We start from the raw sequence: 15,114 nt of genomic DNA on the forward strand, positions 1-15,114 counted from the left end.
AAACCATCTGCTGTTTGCCCCCTGTCTGGAGGGTCTTCCCACGGCTCAGCCCTGGCTTTATAAGCAGAGACTACCAGGTCTGCCACCACCGCCTGCTCAGGGTACACGCTGTGTGTGCCCCCCTACAAATCACCCCAAGCCCTCAGCATCCCTGCCACAGGCGCCCCAGCTCTCCCTGCCCTGCTCGTCAGCCCCAGCCCAGGGCTCCTCCAGCACCTTACCTAGAACCTCCTTTCCAGAGAATTTACTCCGGCTGCATCGAGAGCTCAGGGGCTAATCAGGCACCTGGCTTGCTTGGAGCCAGATCGGGTTCGATCCCATCGGGTTCCCTCTGCCCCTCCAGAAGGATCCCTGAGTGCAGAGCCCTGAGCCCCTTCAGGTGTGGCCCAAAAACAAACAAAAAACCAGGTTTGGATCCTCGCCCCCTGAATGCAGGACCCAGAGAAGTGCGACTCTGCCCCAGCCATGCGCTTGCATGCGTGTGTGCGTGTGTGTGTGTGTGTGTGTGTGTATGTGTGTGTGTGTGAGTGTGATGCTGGGAGCTGGGTTTCTGCTTAGCAGGGTGCAGGGGACTTATGGGCGTGCGAGGGGTGCTCCCAAAGAGGGATGCATGGAGGGTGTCCTGTCCCGGTGCGTGCAGAGCCCCAACTTGAATCCTGGCATGACCTGAGTCCTGATCACCCCCAGGTGTGCCGCCACTCCATAACACTGTCTAAAAGAGCCCTGGCCTCGGGGTCAGGCCAGTGTCTCTGGAGCCCGCACTGACTGGGTGCTGTCAGACTGGGTTTAGGGGGTCACTGAAGTCTGACCCCACTAACCCTGCCCCAGTGTCTTATTTTGAGATTGTGGCTCATCACCCTGCCCCTGTTCCCTTCCTCTGCTACCCTGGCACCATCCCCATGCCCCCTATTAGGAGTCCAGGCCTTTGAAGAAAGTTCTATAGCTCCTGAGCCCAGAACACTGGCTTCCTCTTCCAGCCAGCCCTCCTGGGATGAGCGGCTCCCCAGTTGCTCAGAGGGGAATCCTTAGGGACTCGGACTATGTTTGCAGGGTAACTTCAACCCAGGCCCCATCTCTTGCAGGGAGACCAGGGGCATGATGGAGCTGCTGGGCCTCCAGGACCCCCTGGCCCTCCCGGGGTACAGGGTCCACCTGGAGACACTGGGAAGGATGGACCCCGGGGGGCACAGGGCCCTACGGTAAGAGAGGGAGAGTGGGATCCCCAGGACCCCATCCTGGACTGACCCAGACCAGGGTCCCAAGTAAACCCCATCCAGCCCCCAGGGCCAGTCCAGACCCTGAGCCCTTAGTGGCTCGAGATGCCAGAGCCACTGCTGGGCATGCAGGACAGGCCAGCCCCCCCCCAGATCCTGATACTCCCCACGCCCTCCCACCATCCCTCCCTCCCCCTTCCTTTCTCTTCGCCTCTCTCTGCCTGCCCTCTCTCCGCTCCTCCCTCCCTTTCTGGCCTTTCCTGCTCTACCCCACGCAGCCCCAGACCCAGACACCACTGTCCACCCTGTCCTTTCTCCCCTCAGCCCAGGGATCCATTTCTGCCCTCTGTCCAGGACCACCTCTTGCTCCTGCAGTTGCTGCAGAAGCCTTAGGAGGCTCTCGGGCAGGAGGGGGCCAGGTGTCCAACTGACCCTGCTCACACCTCTGCCCCTTAGGGCCCCAGAGGCAAGGTGAAACTGATGGCGCCATAGTCAGCCCCAGCTATAAACTCTGGAGTCAGTTCCGGCCCCCAGAACTTCTAACTCTTTCCTCCTCTTGTTCCAGGGCCCAGTAGGACCCCCGGGGCCCAGGGTGAGTGCTTCCTCCCACTGACGCGGGGGCACACGGCTCTGTTCAGTGGAGACACAAAAAATGTGTCACCCCAGTGTCAGGAGTGGGGGAACAGGGTGGGGAGGCCGGGCAGATATCGGGGAGCAAGTCGCCCAATATCTTGGGGTCCCACTGCTGGTTTGGTCTCCTCTGCACCCCCACTGCCTCCCTTAGGGTGAGCCCAGTGTCTCGGGAAAAAGGTGACTGAGGGCTTCTGGTGCTGCATGTAGGGGGGATTAGAGAGAAGGTTGGGCCAGGTCACACTTGGGGGGGACCTTCTCCCTCTCAGAAGCTCTGACGCCAGGAGCCCACTCGTTTGTTCATTCTTCTCTGCTCACTCATCCATACATCGCTCATGGTTTGTCTTCCTTCTGCTCATTCAGTTCCTCACCTCTGATCCTCGGTTTCAACATTCGTCCAGCTCATCATTCATCTTGTCACTCATCGTCCACTTCCCTCCCCTCTCCTTGTTCATTCCTCTCCTCACTCCTTCATCACCCACTCATCACTCATCACTTTCACCCACTCACCTCATCATTCGTTCATCTCGTCACTCTGTCCAGCTCATCGTCTTTTAATCATTCATATTCCTTGTCATTCATTCATCTCAGATGAATGAGGAAAAAGTAAAGAATGTCATTCATTCCTCTCATCGTTAATCGTGACATCATTTCTTGCTCTCTCCTCACTTATTCCTTTCCTCATTCATTCGTCTCTATTCGTCATTCCCCTCATTCACTCACCGCTCATCACTCATCATTCATTCACTCCTCACTCATCCTTCATCTCATCAAACCATCCAGCTCATCAGTTATCACTTATCTCCATCAGTCATTCACCTCATCATCTATCGCGTCACTCATCATCCTCCACATTGTCACTCATTCATCTCTCCTCGTTCCTTCTTCTTCCCTCCACGCATCTCCCTCATCCGTCATTCATGTTGTCATTCTGCATCAGCCTCATTCACTTTTCCTCACTCCATCCGACTCCTTGTTCATTCACCTCTCATCATCCACTCCCCTCATCATTCATTCATCTCATCATTTGCTCGTCCTTCCTCAGTGCACTCAACTCACTCATTCACTTGTTCATCTTTACTCATTCACCGCCATTCCGTTATGTCATTTGCTCATTTGTTTGTGCATTCTCTGACCTTCCTTGCTTCCCCAGCAAAGCCATTCATTTGTTCACCCACTCACTTCCCGCCTTCCCTCACATCTGGTCAGTGCATCTCTCAGTGTGGTCTTCCCGCCAGGCTGGCAGCAACCGCAGCACCAAGGGGGGCCTCTCGGACAAGCATGTGCTGGGGTCCCCACAGACCCTCAGAGCAGAGCCCTGTCTCTGTTCCTCCCCACGTCTGACCTTGTGTGATCAGGGCAGGTAGCAGGAGTGAGCCCTGTGTTCCAGAAAGTTCCTTGCCCGGGGGAGGCCTATCCCCAAGCTTTGATCCTGCTATTGTCTCCCCAGGGAGATGACGGGTCCCCGAGCCAGCCTGGGCCTCCTGGACCCCCAGGGCCCAAGGTAGGTACCTGTCCTTGGCCCAGGGCCCCCCGTACCCCCCACCCAGAGCTGGGCAGAGAGTCAGACCCCTCATGCCCCAGAGGGCTGAGACTTCTTGGGGCCAGGTCCCGACCCCAACTCAGAAGGCCCCAACCCAGGCCCCCATCTCAGCTGTCCCCCATCAGTGTTCTGGTGCCCACGACCCCCTCACCCAAGAGTGTTCTGGAAGCCAGCTCAGCTGCGGGGTTTATTGGACAGTATCTTCCCAGGGGCAGTGGGACAGCTGGGGGGCCCTTGGCAGAAAAGGCACCCAGGGTCAGAGGTGACATTCTCGTGTGCTGCCCCCACCCCCACCCCCGCCCCCGCCCCTGCAGACCAGCTCCCCTGGGGAAAGATAGTGCTCAGGGCCCAGGGCCTGGGTCCACGTGTTCGGGCCCACCGCCCTGCTGGGGCAGGGTCCGTCAGACCAGGCTCCGGGCTGCAGCCTCCCTCTCCACAGGGCGAGCCGGGCCAGCGAGGGGCCGACGGAGCCGTGGGATCACGGGTAAGGAAGGATCCCCATCAGCTCGACCAGGCCTGTGACATGCCGAGGGGCCCCATCCCCCGCAAGCCCCAAGGGGCAATGGCCCACCCCAGTGGAATTCAGCCAATTCAGCCACGTTCAGGCCCTGCCCCAGTGAAGCTCAAGTCAATCCGGAAGCTCTTGAGCTACACCCCCCGTGGAGGGCCCAAGCACCGGAACTGGAGTCACAGAGTCTGTTTTCTCACCCCCTGATGTGTGCATTGCTGCTGCTGTGCTCTAAGCCAATGGGTAGTACTTAAGAGGCCCCTGGGCTGGAGAGAGAGGACAGTGGGGAGGACACTTGCTTGCATAAGGCTGACCCTTGTTCCATGCCCAGAACCCCACCAGGAGTGACCCATCAGCACAGAGCCAGGAGTCAGTGCTGAACACGGTTCAGATTCCAGAACCGTGAGTCAACCCTGAGGACTTCTGGGTTTCTCTCCCAAAATAGAACAAGGAAATCCAAACAGGAGGGGCCAGAACAATGCAGCACAGCGGGTAGGACATGTGCCTCGCATACCCATCTGACAGGGTTCGATCCCCAGCATCCCATATGCCCCCCCCCCCCAAGCACTGCCAGGAGTGATTCCCGAGTGCAGAGCCAGGAATAACCCCTGAGCAACATTTGTTGTGGCCCTCTCAAAAAAAAAAAAAAAATCCAGGGGCTGGAGCAATAGCACAGCGGGTAGGGCGTTTGCCTTGCACGCGGCCGACCCAGGTTCAATTTCCAGCATCCCATATGGTCCCCTGAGCACTGCCGGGGTGATTCCTGAGTGCAGAGCCAAGAGTAACCCTTATGCATTGCCAGGTGTGACCCAAAAAGCAAAAAAAAAAAAAAATCCAAAGGGGAGTTTATCAGTCCCAAATTTCCCCCCGTTCCCTGGAGAACTCTGGGATCCGGCCTTGTTGCGCCCAGATTTGGTGGGATCCCCTTCCTCAAACTCTTCTCTCCGCCCTGTCCTGCAGGGCTTCCCAGGCCTGAAGGGCGAGCAGGGGGACACGGTGGTGATCGACTACGACGGCAGGATCCTGGACGCACTGAGGGTACCCAGAGCCCCTGTTTGTCCTGTTTCCCCCACCCTGGGGATAGGGGAGGGACAGCCCCATCCTCTCTACTCTGTGTGTTCCCGAGGTGGGATTCCTTTAGCACAGACTAGCGAGGACCCCATGCTGGGAGCGGGGCGAGGAGGGGGTGCAGCTGGTGGCTGTTGAGGCCAGAAAGGGAAGATCTGTCTGTCTCCCCCCACCAGCCCCTTCACTGTCACTGCCAGGAGTAATTCTTGAGCATCACTGGGTGTGACCCAAAAATAAAAAAGAGGGGGGGAGTCCTCCCTTGAGAGTAACTCTCCCACGGGACCCAGCCTGGGGTGCTCAGTCTGCTAATGAACTCTGGAGAATACGGAAACACGGCGGCTCCCCAGGGCATCGGGAGGGAACGGCCGCTGAGCTGGCACGGTGCCCGGCAGCCTGGGAGCAGCTGGGGGAGATGCTGGCCTGGGGCTCCTGGACTCCCAGGAAGGACGGTGGGTGTCACCAGAGGCAGGTTGGGGGCTCCCCAGGACCCCATTGGAGACTCAGCTCCAGCTACCTCCCGCAGGCTTAGAAATTACAAGCAGACGGTAACGGGGCCTGGGCCCAGGGGGTGTAGTAAGGGCGTGGGGTGTGGCATATGTGGTACAGCATGGCAGTATGTGACACACTAAGGGGAAACAAACACAACCGCTGCCAACTTCTGGGTCTGGGCAGACAGCTCTCGACATGCTGAGGCTCGGGCTTGGAATCTCGGAGACCCGGTCTCCTGATGCTTCAGCGCGCCCTTTGATCCGCCCCGGAGCAGAGGCAGGTGGATTCTCTCCCATGGAAGTGTGGGCTTGACTGGGTCCCCAGAGAGGGCAGGGGTGCAGGGTGGAGGGCAGGGGTGCGGGGTTGGGGCATCCTCTGCCTGGACACCAACTGGTCTGATACTCACCCACAGGGACTTCCTGGACCACAGGGGCCCCCGGGGCCACCAGGACACCCCGGGCCCAAGGTGAGCAATGAGACAGCAGGGGTGCGGGGCGGGGGGGGGGGCTGGTTTTTATCTACGGAGCCTCTTCCCAGGGTCTGTCCCCTCCACAGCATAGGGCCCACCAAGCTCTGGCAGCACAGCCAGGAGTGAGCCCTAAACACCCCTAGGAGTGACCCTGAGCACAGAGCCAGGAGTCAGATGCTGCACTGCTGAGTGTGGGACCCAAAACAAAACCAAAGTAGAGATGAGGCTATGGAAGGGGGGCTGCTGGCTCATTCTTGGCAGGGGGTGGGAGCCGGGCCTGGTTAACCCTCTGCTTTCTGCTCCCTTCTAGGGCGAACTTGGGCTACCCGGAGCCCCGGGAGCTGACGGGGAGAAGGTCTCTGGGCCTCGACTCTGGGGTGATGCTGGGCTGTGTGGGGCTGTGGCATGTGGTGTGTGTGTTTGTGTTCATGTGTGTGTTGATGTATGTGTGCTGTGTGGGGTGTTCCTGTATCATGCATGTCTATGCCAATGTGTGCTGTATGTGTATTTGTTGTGTGTATACATGCATGCTGAGTGTGTATGCATATATGTGCAGGTGATGTGTGTGCTTGTGTGTCTCCATGCATGCTGACAAGGGTGTGTGGGGGAGGGTGGACAGAGCTGGGGGCAGCCCAGCACACACGCCAGGCAGTGGCCATGGCTCCGCCAAGGGTCTCACCTCCTGGGAGAGGCCTGGGCAGTGCTGGGGGTTCTGACGGGCAGGGGCGAGGGTGGGCATGAGCTGGGCGCTCTGCAGCAGGGTCTTCTGCAGTTAGATCCAGGGATGACTTGACTCTTCCTGCCCTTGGCACATTCTCCTCTCAACTTCCGAGAAGCGGGGGCCAGGGCTGGACAGAAGCCCCCACCCCCACACTGACCTCTGCCCCTTGGCTCTTAGGGCCCCAAAGGCGCTAAAGGAGACCCTGGAGAGACGGCGCCAGCAGGGCCCAAAGGGGACGCGGGAGAGATGGGGCTGCCAGGCCTCCCGGTATGTGCTTGCTGGGTGTCCTGGGGTGGGGGACCCAGGCTAAGCCTAGCCCAGGGTGTCGGGCCCTTGTAGGAAATTCTCAGCTGCTAGCCCCCAGGTCTGCCCTCCAGGCTACCAGCAAGCAGCCTTGGTTCCACAGCCCTAAGATGAGGTGATGATCGCCCCACCCCCCGCACCCTGGGTCCCCACGGCTGCCTGGCTTGCCCCATACCCAGAAGCCATCCGCCTTCCCAAGACCAGATGGGGTGCTAGAGTTCAGGGCATCTGGGATCCCCAGGAGTGACTCACCTGCAGCTCAGCACCTTCTGGAGGTGCTAGAGGAGAGGGTTATAACTCCCAGGGTGCGGGGTCCCTGTGGTGCCAACAAGGAGCCCAAGATCGGCCCATGCGGGGCAGCTCCCTCCCTCCCCTGCCAGCCTGAGCGCCACAGAGCTGCTGCCGCGGCTGTGGAAGGGGAGCCCAGACCCCAAAGGGCCCTGGGAGAATAGCTTGGGTCTGTCCTGTGTTGCAGGGGCCTGCTGGGCTCAAGGGGCAGAAAGGAGAGCCAGCGGCGGCCGCAGAGAGCTTGGTAAGGGGGTGCTGGGGCCAGGGGGTTCCTGATGGGGCCCCCAGAAGAGCCTGGGGCCTGTGCAAGGTGCTGCTGGGTGTGAGGGCATCCCAGGGGACCAGCAGCTGCCAACCATCTCTGCTCACCTCCTCAGGCCCAGGTCATCATGGAGCCGGGCCCCCCCGGGCCCCCAGGTCCCCCGGGCCCTGTGGTAAGAGCAGGATGATGGAACGGGAGGGGTGTCAGGCAGGGAAGGGACCCAGCACCCCAGATTAAATTTTACTGCCTCCCCTCCAGGGCCTACAGGGAGTTCCAGGTCCCAAGGTGAGTTCTGGGGTACGGTGGTCAGTTCCTTACCTGCCCTCAATTCATCTTTCAAATGTTCTGGAGGGGCTGGAGCCTCAGGTACAGTGGGGAGGGTATTGCCTTGCATGCGGCTGACCCAGGTTCAATCCCTAACACCCCATATGGTCCCTTGAGCACCGCCAGGTAACCCCCCCCAAAACCAAAAACCCTAAAACAGAAAAAACACTAATCAAATGTTCTGAAATGTTCTAGAAAGCCTTGTCAAGGAACAAAGTGAAATCACCATCACCCCTTCCACCGCCCCAGCAGCCCTGCATCTTGCTGGGCTCAGACAGGGGGATGGGCTGCCTGACAAGCCCCCTGGGGTACTGAGGGTCATGCAGCTGGGAGCCAGGTGCTCCCCTACCCTCCCTTCCCCAGCCTGGACCCCTGTGTTACCTCTGAGTCAGATCCTGGCAGGCACGAGGCCCAGAAGCTCCTTCATACCCCCCCAGACCCCTCCCGGCCCTGGAGGGGGTGGGGTCCTCCTATGGCATGTAGTAGGGAGACCACAGACTCCTCCATGACCCCTGGGGGGCTGTGAGGTGAAGGGGAAAGTCGACTCCAGCCTGTGTACCAGGCCCAGGCTCTATCCCAGCACCACCAAGTGTAATCCCGCCCCCCACTGCCCCAGAGCCCAGACCCTCCCTCCCCGTCCTGCTTCTCAGTGTCCTCAGCTGACACACTTCCTCCCTTCTCAGGGCCTTGATGGAGCCAAAGGAGAGAAGGGTGCATCAGGGGACAGGGGTCCCAGCGGGCCGCCCGTGAGTACTAAGCTCTGTCTGTCTATCCCTGTTGCCACAGTGGGGCACCTCTGATCCCCCTTCCCCCGCAGGGGCCAGCGGGTCCACCAGGCCTCATCGGGCTGCCAGGAACCAAAGGAGAGAAGGTGGGCCCCTCCCACACCCCCAGCCCGCACCCTACCCGCCTTCCGCCCTGAGGCTCAGCAGGCTCTGGAGCCAGCGTGGGACTGCCATGTGGGTGACTTGGGTTGAAGCCCCCCAGCCCCCTCTCACCCTGTCCCCGTCTTTCTCTCTGCAGGGCAGAGCCGGGGAGCCAGGGCTGGATGTGAGTGAATCCCGCCCACTGGTCCTGGCTGAATTGTGGCCTGGGCTCTTTGGGGGAGGCTGGCATGGAATGGGTCGGTGTCCCAGGTGTCCCCAGTGCCAAGTTCAGTTCACAGCCCAGAAGTGGTGGTGGAGGGGTGAGGGAGAGCGGTGGGATGGGGGAATGATGGAGGATGGAGGGATGGCTGGGATGGGTCAATCAGTGGATCGATGGTGGACAGATAAGTGATAGATAGGTGATGGATGGATGGACAGGGGTGTGGGTGGACAGATGAATAGATGGTAGATGCTTGGATGGATGGGGTATGGGGTGGTTAGATGGATGTGTGTGTGTGTGTGTGTGTGTGTGTGTGGATGGATGGATGGGTGTATGTGAGGATGGGTGGATGGATGGGGGTGTGTGAGGGTGGAATTATGGATGGGTGTTTGAGTGGGTGGGAGTATGTGAGTGGGTGGATGGATGAGTGTGTGCATGAAGTTGGACGAATGGGTGGGTGGATGGATAGATGGATTTGTGGATGGATGGGTGGGTGGACAGATGGATGGGTTTGTGGATGGATGGATGGATGGATGGATGGATGGATGGGTTTGTGGATGGCTCTGTGTATGTATGTATGTATGTATGTTTGGGTGGGTGCATGGATGGATGGGTGAATGAAGATGAATAGATGGTAGATGGATGGATGGATGGTCAATTGAATGGATGATGGATGAAAAAGTGATGTATGAATAGTTGGTGAATGAGTGAGGGGATGGATGAATGGGTGGGTGGGTGGGTGGGTAGTGGATGATGGTTTTATGTGTGGTCAAGAGAATGGATGGACAGTAGTGCTAGATGGTGGATGGATAGATGGGTGGATGGATGGATGTGTGGGTGGTGGGTGGATGGTGAACAAATGATGGATGGAGGAAGGGATGGATGGGATGGTGCGGGGATGGGTGGATGGGTGGAGGGAGGGATGCACAGACAGTAGGTGGATGAGGGAGTGGTGAAGGATAGATGATGGATGGATATTGGGTGAGCAGTAGATGAATAGATGAGGGGGATGGATAGATGACCAGGTCTCACTGGATTCTTAGACCTGAGGTAGAGGACAGGTTGGAGGACAGTGTTGTGTGGGGAGGACTGAGCCCCACATAGACACCGGAGCTCGCCACTTTCAGACTCCACACCTGAGCGTGGGTGTCCCTCCAGGGAGCCCCAGCTGAACCCTTTATGAGGGTTTGCCCTGCCCTGTCCCCTGATGGTGTCCCCTCTCCCATCCTTACAGGGTTTCCCCGGACCCCGTGGCGAGAAGGGAGAACAAAGCGACCGGGGAGAGAAGGTGGGCCTGGGCCGCCGAGGGGAGCATGGGGACCTGGGCTGGGTGGCCACGACTTGACCCCCAGTCTCGCCTCTTGCAGGGTGAACGAGGAGTCCCCGGGAGGAAGGGGGTCAAAGGTCAGAAAGGGGAGCCGGGGCCACCCGGCCTGGACCAGCCCTGCCCTGTGGTACGTGTGAGCCTTGGGGAGGCCCCTCCTGTAGATCAGGCACCAGACAGAGCCCAGGCTGTTTGCAAGGACCCTCCCCACGTCCTCCTCTCACTTCTGGAATGGGAAGCAAAGGGCTTCTGGCCTGGGGATGCCCCCACCCGTCCCAGCCTATCTCTGCCTTCATTCCCCCCTCCCCCCATCCTGGGACCCCTGGAGAAAACACAGAGCTGCCTCACATGCACGGGGGCTTCTCTCAAATCACGAAGTCCTTGTCTTGAAACAGGAGACCCCGCGGGCTGGAGGGGCTCCTTCCCCCCAGCCCCCCATGCGCATCTAACCCCTCCCGCCTACCCTCCCCCCAGGCCTGACACCCCAGTCAGTCCTGCTGGTCCTGCACACCCCAGTCTGTCCTGCCTGTTGGGTCCCCTGTGTGTCCCGCCCCGCGCTCCCTGCCTCACCTCTTGCACACCCCCCCCTTCAGCAAGCCCCGCCCCTCCGGTAAGCCACGCCCCCTGCACGCCCACCCAGCTCTGCATGTCACCTCCTCCATCTGACCCTCCTGTGCCCGCCCCCTGCACACACCTCCGCCCACGCTGAAGTCCCGCCCCCTGCACACCCGCCCACCTTCAGTCGCGCCCCTTCAGCCCTATCCATCCTGCAGCCACGCCCCCTGCACGCCCCGCCCCACCCCACACGCCCGGCCCCCTCCTGCCGCTACACCCCTTCACTGCTCTTCCCGCCTCTACCTGCCATGCCCGTGAAGGTAGAGACGTTGTCCTGGGGATCGTGGGTGCCCGAGGAGCCTGAACGCGGGTCTCAGGACGGTGATGCAGGGGCCTCGAGGCTGCTGCCCCTTTCATCCCTTTATCCAAGCCCTGGCCAGCTCTCACTGCTAAGCTGGGATCCTGGGACCCCAGACACCCAAGTTGGTCCTGATAGCAGTAGCCCACCCTGTCTCCCCTGAGTCGCAGGGCACAGAGTTCAAGGTGAGCCCAGAACCAGGGGAGTTCCACTTTCTTTTTTCGCTTTTTGGGTCACACCCGGCAATGCATTGTCGTCACTCCTGGCTCTGCACTCAGGAATTACTCCTGGCGGTGCTCGGGGGACCATATGGGATGCTGGGAATCGAACTCGGGTTGGCCAGGTGCAAGGCAAACGCCCTTCCCGCTGCGCTATTACTCCAGCCCTGGGAGTTCCACTTCCTGCCTCCCCCTTACTTGGGGCAACGTTACTGAAAGTGCTCAGGCCCCTCCCCCAGGCTTCCTGAGACCCCAGGGTGGGTGTCTGGCCTCTTCTGGGGTACTCCTGCCTCAGAAAAGCTGCAGCTATATCAGTGCTCCGGGTATCTGTGCCCCCTCACGCACCCCCCTTTCTTCCAGGGCCCCGATGGGCTGCCGGTGCCCGGATGCTGGCACAAGGTACGGGGTCACAGCAGTCTTGGGGTGCGACAGGAGAGCTGGAGGGGGAAACTGTGGGGGGCACATGCACTGCGAGGGAACCAACTCAGAAGGAGGAGGTGGGTGATGGAGGAGAGGCTGATGTTCTTCAGGACCCCTCCTTCATTGCTTCCTTTTCCTTCCCTCCCACAGTGACCCCCCAGCACCCTGCCAAGTGGCCCTGAGATTGAACCATGCAGACCCCTTCTGTGTGAGGAAGGAAAGAAACAGTAATATATTGAGGACTTTTGCCGCTGAGAACTGAGACCCCAACTAGCAAGCAAGGGGCATCTGCAGAAGGCGACCTGGCCTGCAAGACCCTTCCCCTCCTAGAACCCTAGCCCAGAGCCTCCCCCCCACATCTAGCAGAACTCAGCCAGAGCCAGCTGCCACCCCATGACCCCCTCCCCGCCCTCCCCCCCCCACCTCCAACCCACAGCTGCACACAGGACAACCGTGCTGATGCTTGGAGCTGTAGCCCGGGGGCCCATGGCAGGAACCCCCCACAGGACGAAAGGGGTGCCTCACCAGACCTGCTCCACCTGTCTGTGCCAGCCTCAGGAATACGAGGGGGCTCGCAGGATTCCCTCCAAGCGTCAGCTTCATCAGATCCCACAGCCCCAGGGTTCTGGGTCTGGGCCAAGTATAGGAGGAGCGTGGGGCTCTGCCAAGTCCCCTGAGCCTGGGACCTCGGGTTAGATACGCCCTGTCTCAGGACAAGGGTTCTAGCCTTGCCCCTTGGTGTAGACAGAGTCAGTTGTGTATAATAAACCACTGCGTGTATCGCCTGTGCCCTGGGCAGGTCACCCGTGCCATGGCATGTGACAGAGTTCAGCAGTGCACGCACACAACTAACAGCTCCCCCGCGCTATCAGTGACCTGGGGGTGTCTCTTGCAAGTTGAGAACTCAGAGTCACGGGAAATGAGGGAAGTGGTGCCCCATCCCCAGCACCACATAGGAGCCCTGAGCCCCGCCAGAAGTCAGCCCTGAGCACAGAACCAGGAGCAATTCCTGGGCTCCTCCCAAAAAAACAAAACTAGGGCCAGAGGTAGATAGTATAGAGATGAGGCTGCTTAACCATGCATGTGGCCAACCCTGATTCGATCCCCAGCACGATACAGGGTTGAGCACAACCAGGAATGATCCCTGAGCACAGAGCCAGGAATGATTTGCTGGATTTTGGGGTGGGGCCAGACCACAGGAGACCGTGGAACCATAGGAGACTTGGGGAGTGTCAGGGATTGAGGGGCCCTTCCCAGCTTCCTGATCAGCTGAACTGTACGTCAAATTCCCCATCCAGGAGAAGAACCTCTACCACAAATTGCCAGGGAAGGGTCACGGTGTTTCCAGACCGGCAGCAGATGGCTCTGAGGCCATAGACCCATCTGCCTCTGTCATCTTATCCTTAGGAGGCACATGGAATGTGTGTGTGTTGGGGGGGGGGGGTTCGCAGCTCTTTGTGGACACCCTTGGGATACTGCAGGCAGTGCCAAGGTTGGAGAAGATCACGGGAGCAGAAGGGACCAGAGGTGGGAAGGAGCTGGCTTGGCTTTTCTTAGATGGGGGAATAGCACCCAGGGGGGCAGGTTGGGGGTCATTGCTCCAGCCTCAGGCTCGTCTGTGTGAGCTTTTCCTCACCCTAGAAGGTCCTGCATTTTCAGGAGTGGGAGATGGAGAGAAGGGCTGAGGCTTCAGAAAGCTTATGCACACCCATTCCAGATATGATTGGACTAGGAAACGGGCTGGAGTGATAACACAGCAGTAGGGCGTTTGCCTTGCACGCTGCCAACATGGCCGACCCGAGTTCGATTCCTCTGCCCCTCTCGGAGAGCCCGGCAAGTTACCGAGAGTATCTCGCCCATACTGCAGAGCCTGGCAAGCCACCCGTGATGTATTCGATATGCCAAACACAGTAACAACAAAATCTCCAATGGAGACGTTACTGGGCCCGCTCAAGCAAATCGATGAACAACGGGAGGGCCTTTACCTTTACCTTACCTAGGAAATGCCCAACACTTTGGAGGCCTTAGGGACATCTCAAGAGTAGGGAGAGGGGGCTGGTGCTCCAGCCCGTCTATGCCGCCTCCCCAGTTCCAGAAGCAGGCTTTATAGGAAAAGCACAGGAAGGGAGCACATTTTTAGAAGGGCAGCCCAGGGAAAACCTAACATTGAGGCATAAAGGTTCAGCTTACATATGATACATTGTCCTTGCAACATCTTTATGCAAATGACTGAAGGGAAACTTCTTCACACTCAATTGCCCCTGCCCTTGGGACCTGGGCCATGGTACAGCAGGGAGGGTGCTTGTCTGGCACAAGCCCAACCTGAGTTTGATTCCCAGCAGCCCATGTTCCCCTGAGCACTTCTAGGAGTGATTCCTGAGAGCAGAGCCAGGAATAACCCCTGACCATCGCCAGATGTGGCTCCCCCAAGTAGGATGCAGCCCCACTCCTGTTCCAGTGCTAGGTCTCCTGAAACACCTTTTGTGCCCTAAACTGGATGCCAGTCACACAATCTCCCCCATTCCGGCGCACATCAAGGAAGGCCTCATTTTATTCTGGTTGGCGAGGTGACTCAGAAACGGCCCAGGACAGCAAAGAATTCCCAGCATGCATGGAAGCAGCTTCAGGACCAGAAGGGGTAGCCCTCAGCTGCCTGAGAGTTCAGTGACTGACAGTCCTGCCAGACTGGGGGCCTGGAGACAGGTCGGCAGGTAGAGCTCTTGCCTTACAGATCTGAATTTGATCCTCAGGATCCCACATGGCCCCTCAAGCACAGCGGAGAATGATTCCTGAAGGCAGTGTCAAAAATATCCCCTAAGCACCGCCAGGTGTGGGTCCCCCACCAAAAAAAATCCTGCCAGACTGAACTGTGGATGGATGGATGGGTGGGTGAATGGTTGAACAAGTGAATGTATGAACGAAAGATTGCGTGCATGGGACTAGACGGATAGGGCCGCGGGTAGCCTTGCACACGAGCGGTATGATGCGGGGAACACCGCCAGTATTCCTGAGAGCAGAGCCACGAGTAACCCTTGAACATTGCCGGGTGTGGCTCAAAACTAAAAAATGAGTGCATGATTATAGAGACAACGGTGAAACGGATCCCGAGGACTTCGTGACTACTGGATGGCGCCTGGGCAGAGGCCGCAGGCGGTGGTCAACGCGCGGGTGGGCGGAACCTTAGACGACTGTGGGCAGGGCCCCTAATGGGCGAGACCTCGAGCGAGATGGTTCAGGGGCGGGGCCTGAGAGCGGCTTTGGGGTGTGGCTGGGCTCGGAGGCGGGGCCTGAGAGCGGATTCGGAGTGTGGCTGAGTTCGGGGGCGGGGCCTGAG

The 15,114-nt window shown here is 59.1% G+C and overlaps 1 protein-coding gene across 1 annotated transcript in view; it reads left to right on the forward strand.

Moving 5' to 3' along the window:
- The window catches only part of COL23A1 (collagen type XXIII alpha 1 chain), a 112,562-nt gene extending 97,575 nt beyond the window's left edge, over window positions 1–14,987 (forward strand). The window contains exons 9-28 of the mRNA XM_056115298.1: window positions 1,083–1,213; window positions 1,681–1,705; window positions 1,780–1,806; window positions 1,999–2,023; window positions 3,293–3,358; window positions 3,783–3,871; window positions 4,856–4,933; window positions 5,865–5,918; window positions 6,232–6,276; window positions 6,820–6,909; window positions 7,421–7,477; window positions 7,611–7,667; window positions 7,754–7,780; window positions 8,503–8,565; window positions 8,637–8,690; window positions 8,843–8,869; window positions 10,140–10,193; window positions 10,273–10,359; window positions 11,721–11,759; window positions 14,922–14,987. Of these exons, the coding sequence (XP_055971273.1) occupies window positions 1,083–1,213; window positions 1,681–1,705; window positions 1,780–1,806; window positions 1,999–2,023; window positions 3,293–3,358; window positions 3,783–3,871; window positions 4,856–4,933; window positions 5,865–5,918; window positions 6,232–6,276; window positions 6,820–6,909; window positions 7,421–7,477; window positions 7,611–7,667; window positions 7,754–7,780; window positions 8,503–8,565; window positions 8,637–8,690; window positions 8,843–8,869; window positions 10,140–10,193; window positions 10,273–10,359; window positions 11,721–11,759; window positions 14,922–14,987 (1,161 nt within the window). The remainder of the gene's footprint in view (window positions 1–1,082; window positions 1,214–1,680; window positions 1,706–1,779; window positions 1,807–1,998; window positions 2,024–3,292; window positions 3,359–3,782; window positions 3,872–4,855; window positions 4,934–5,864; window positions 5,919–6,231; window positions 6,277–6,819; window positions 6,910–7,420; window positions 7,478–7,610; window positions 7,668–7,753; window positions 7,781–8,502; window positions 8,566–8,636; window positions 8,691–8,842; window positions 8,870–10,139; window positions 10,194–10,272; window positions 10,360–11,720; window positions 11,760–14,921) is intronic.
- The last annotated feature ends 127 nt before the right edge of the window (window positions 14,988–15,114 follow it).

This window comes from Sorex fumeus, unplaced genomic scaffold (genome assembly GCF_029834395.1).
Source record: "Sorex fumeus unplaced genomic scaffold, SorFum_2.1 ptg000029l, whole genome shotgun sequence".
Taxonomy (NCBI): Eukaryota; Metazoa; Chordata; class Mammalia; order Eulipotyphla; family Soricidae; genus Sorex; species Sorex fumeus.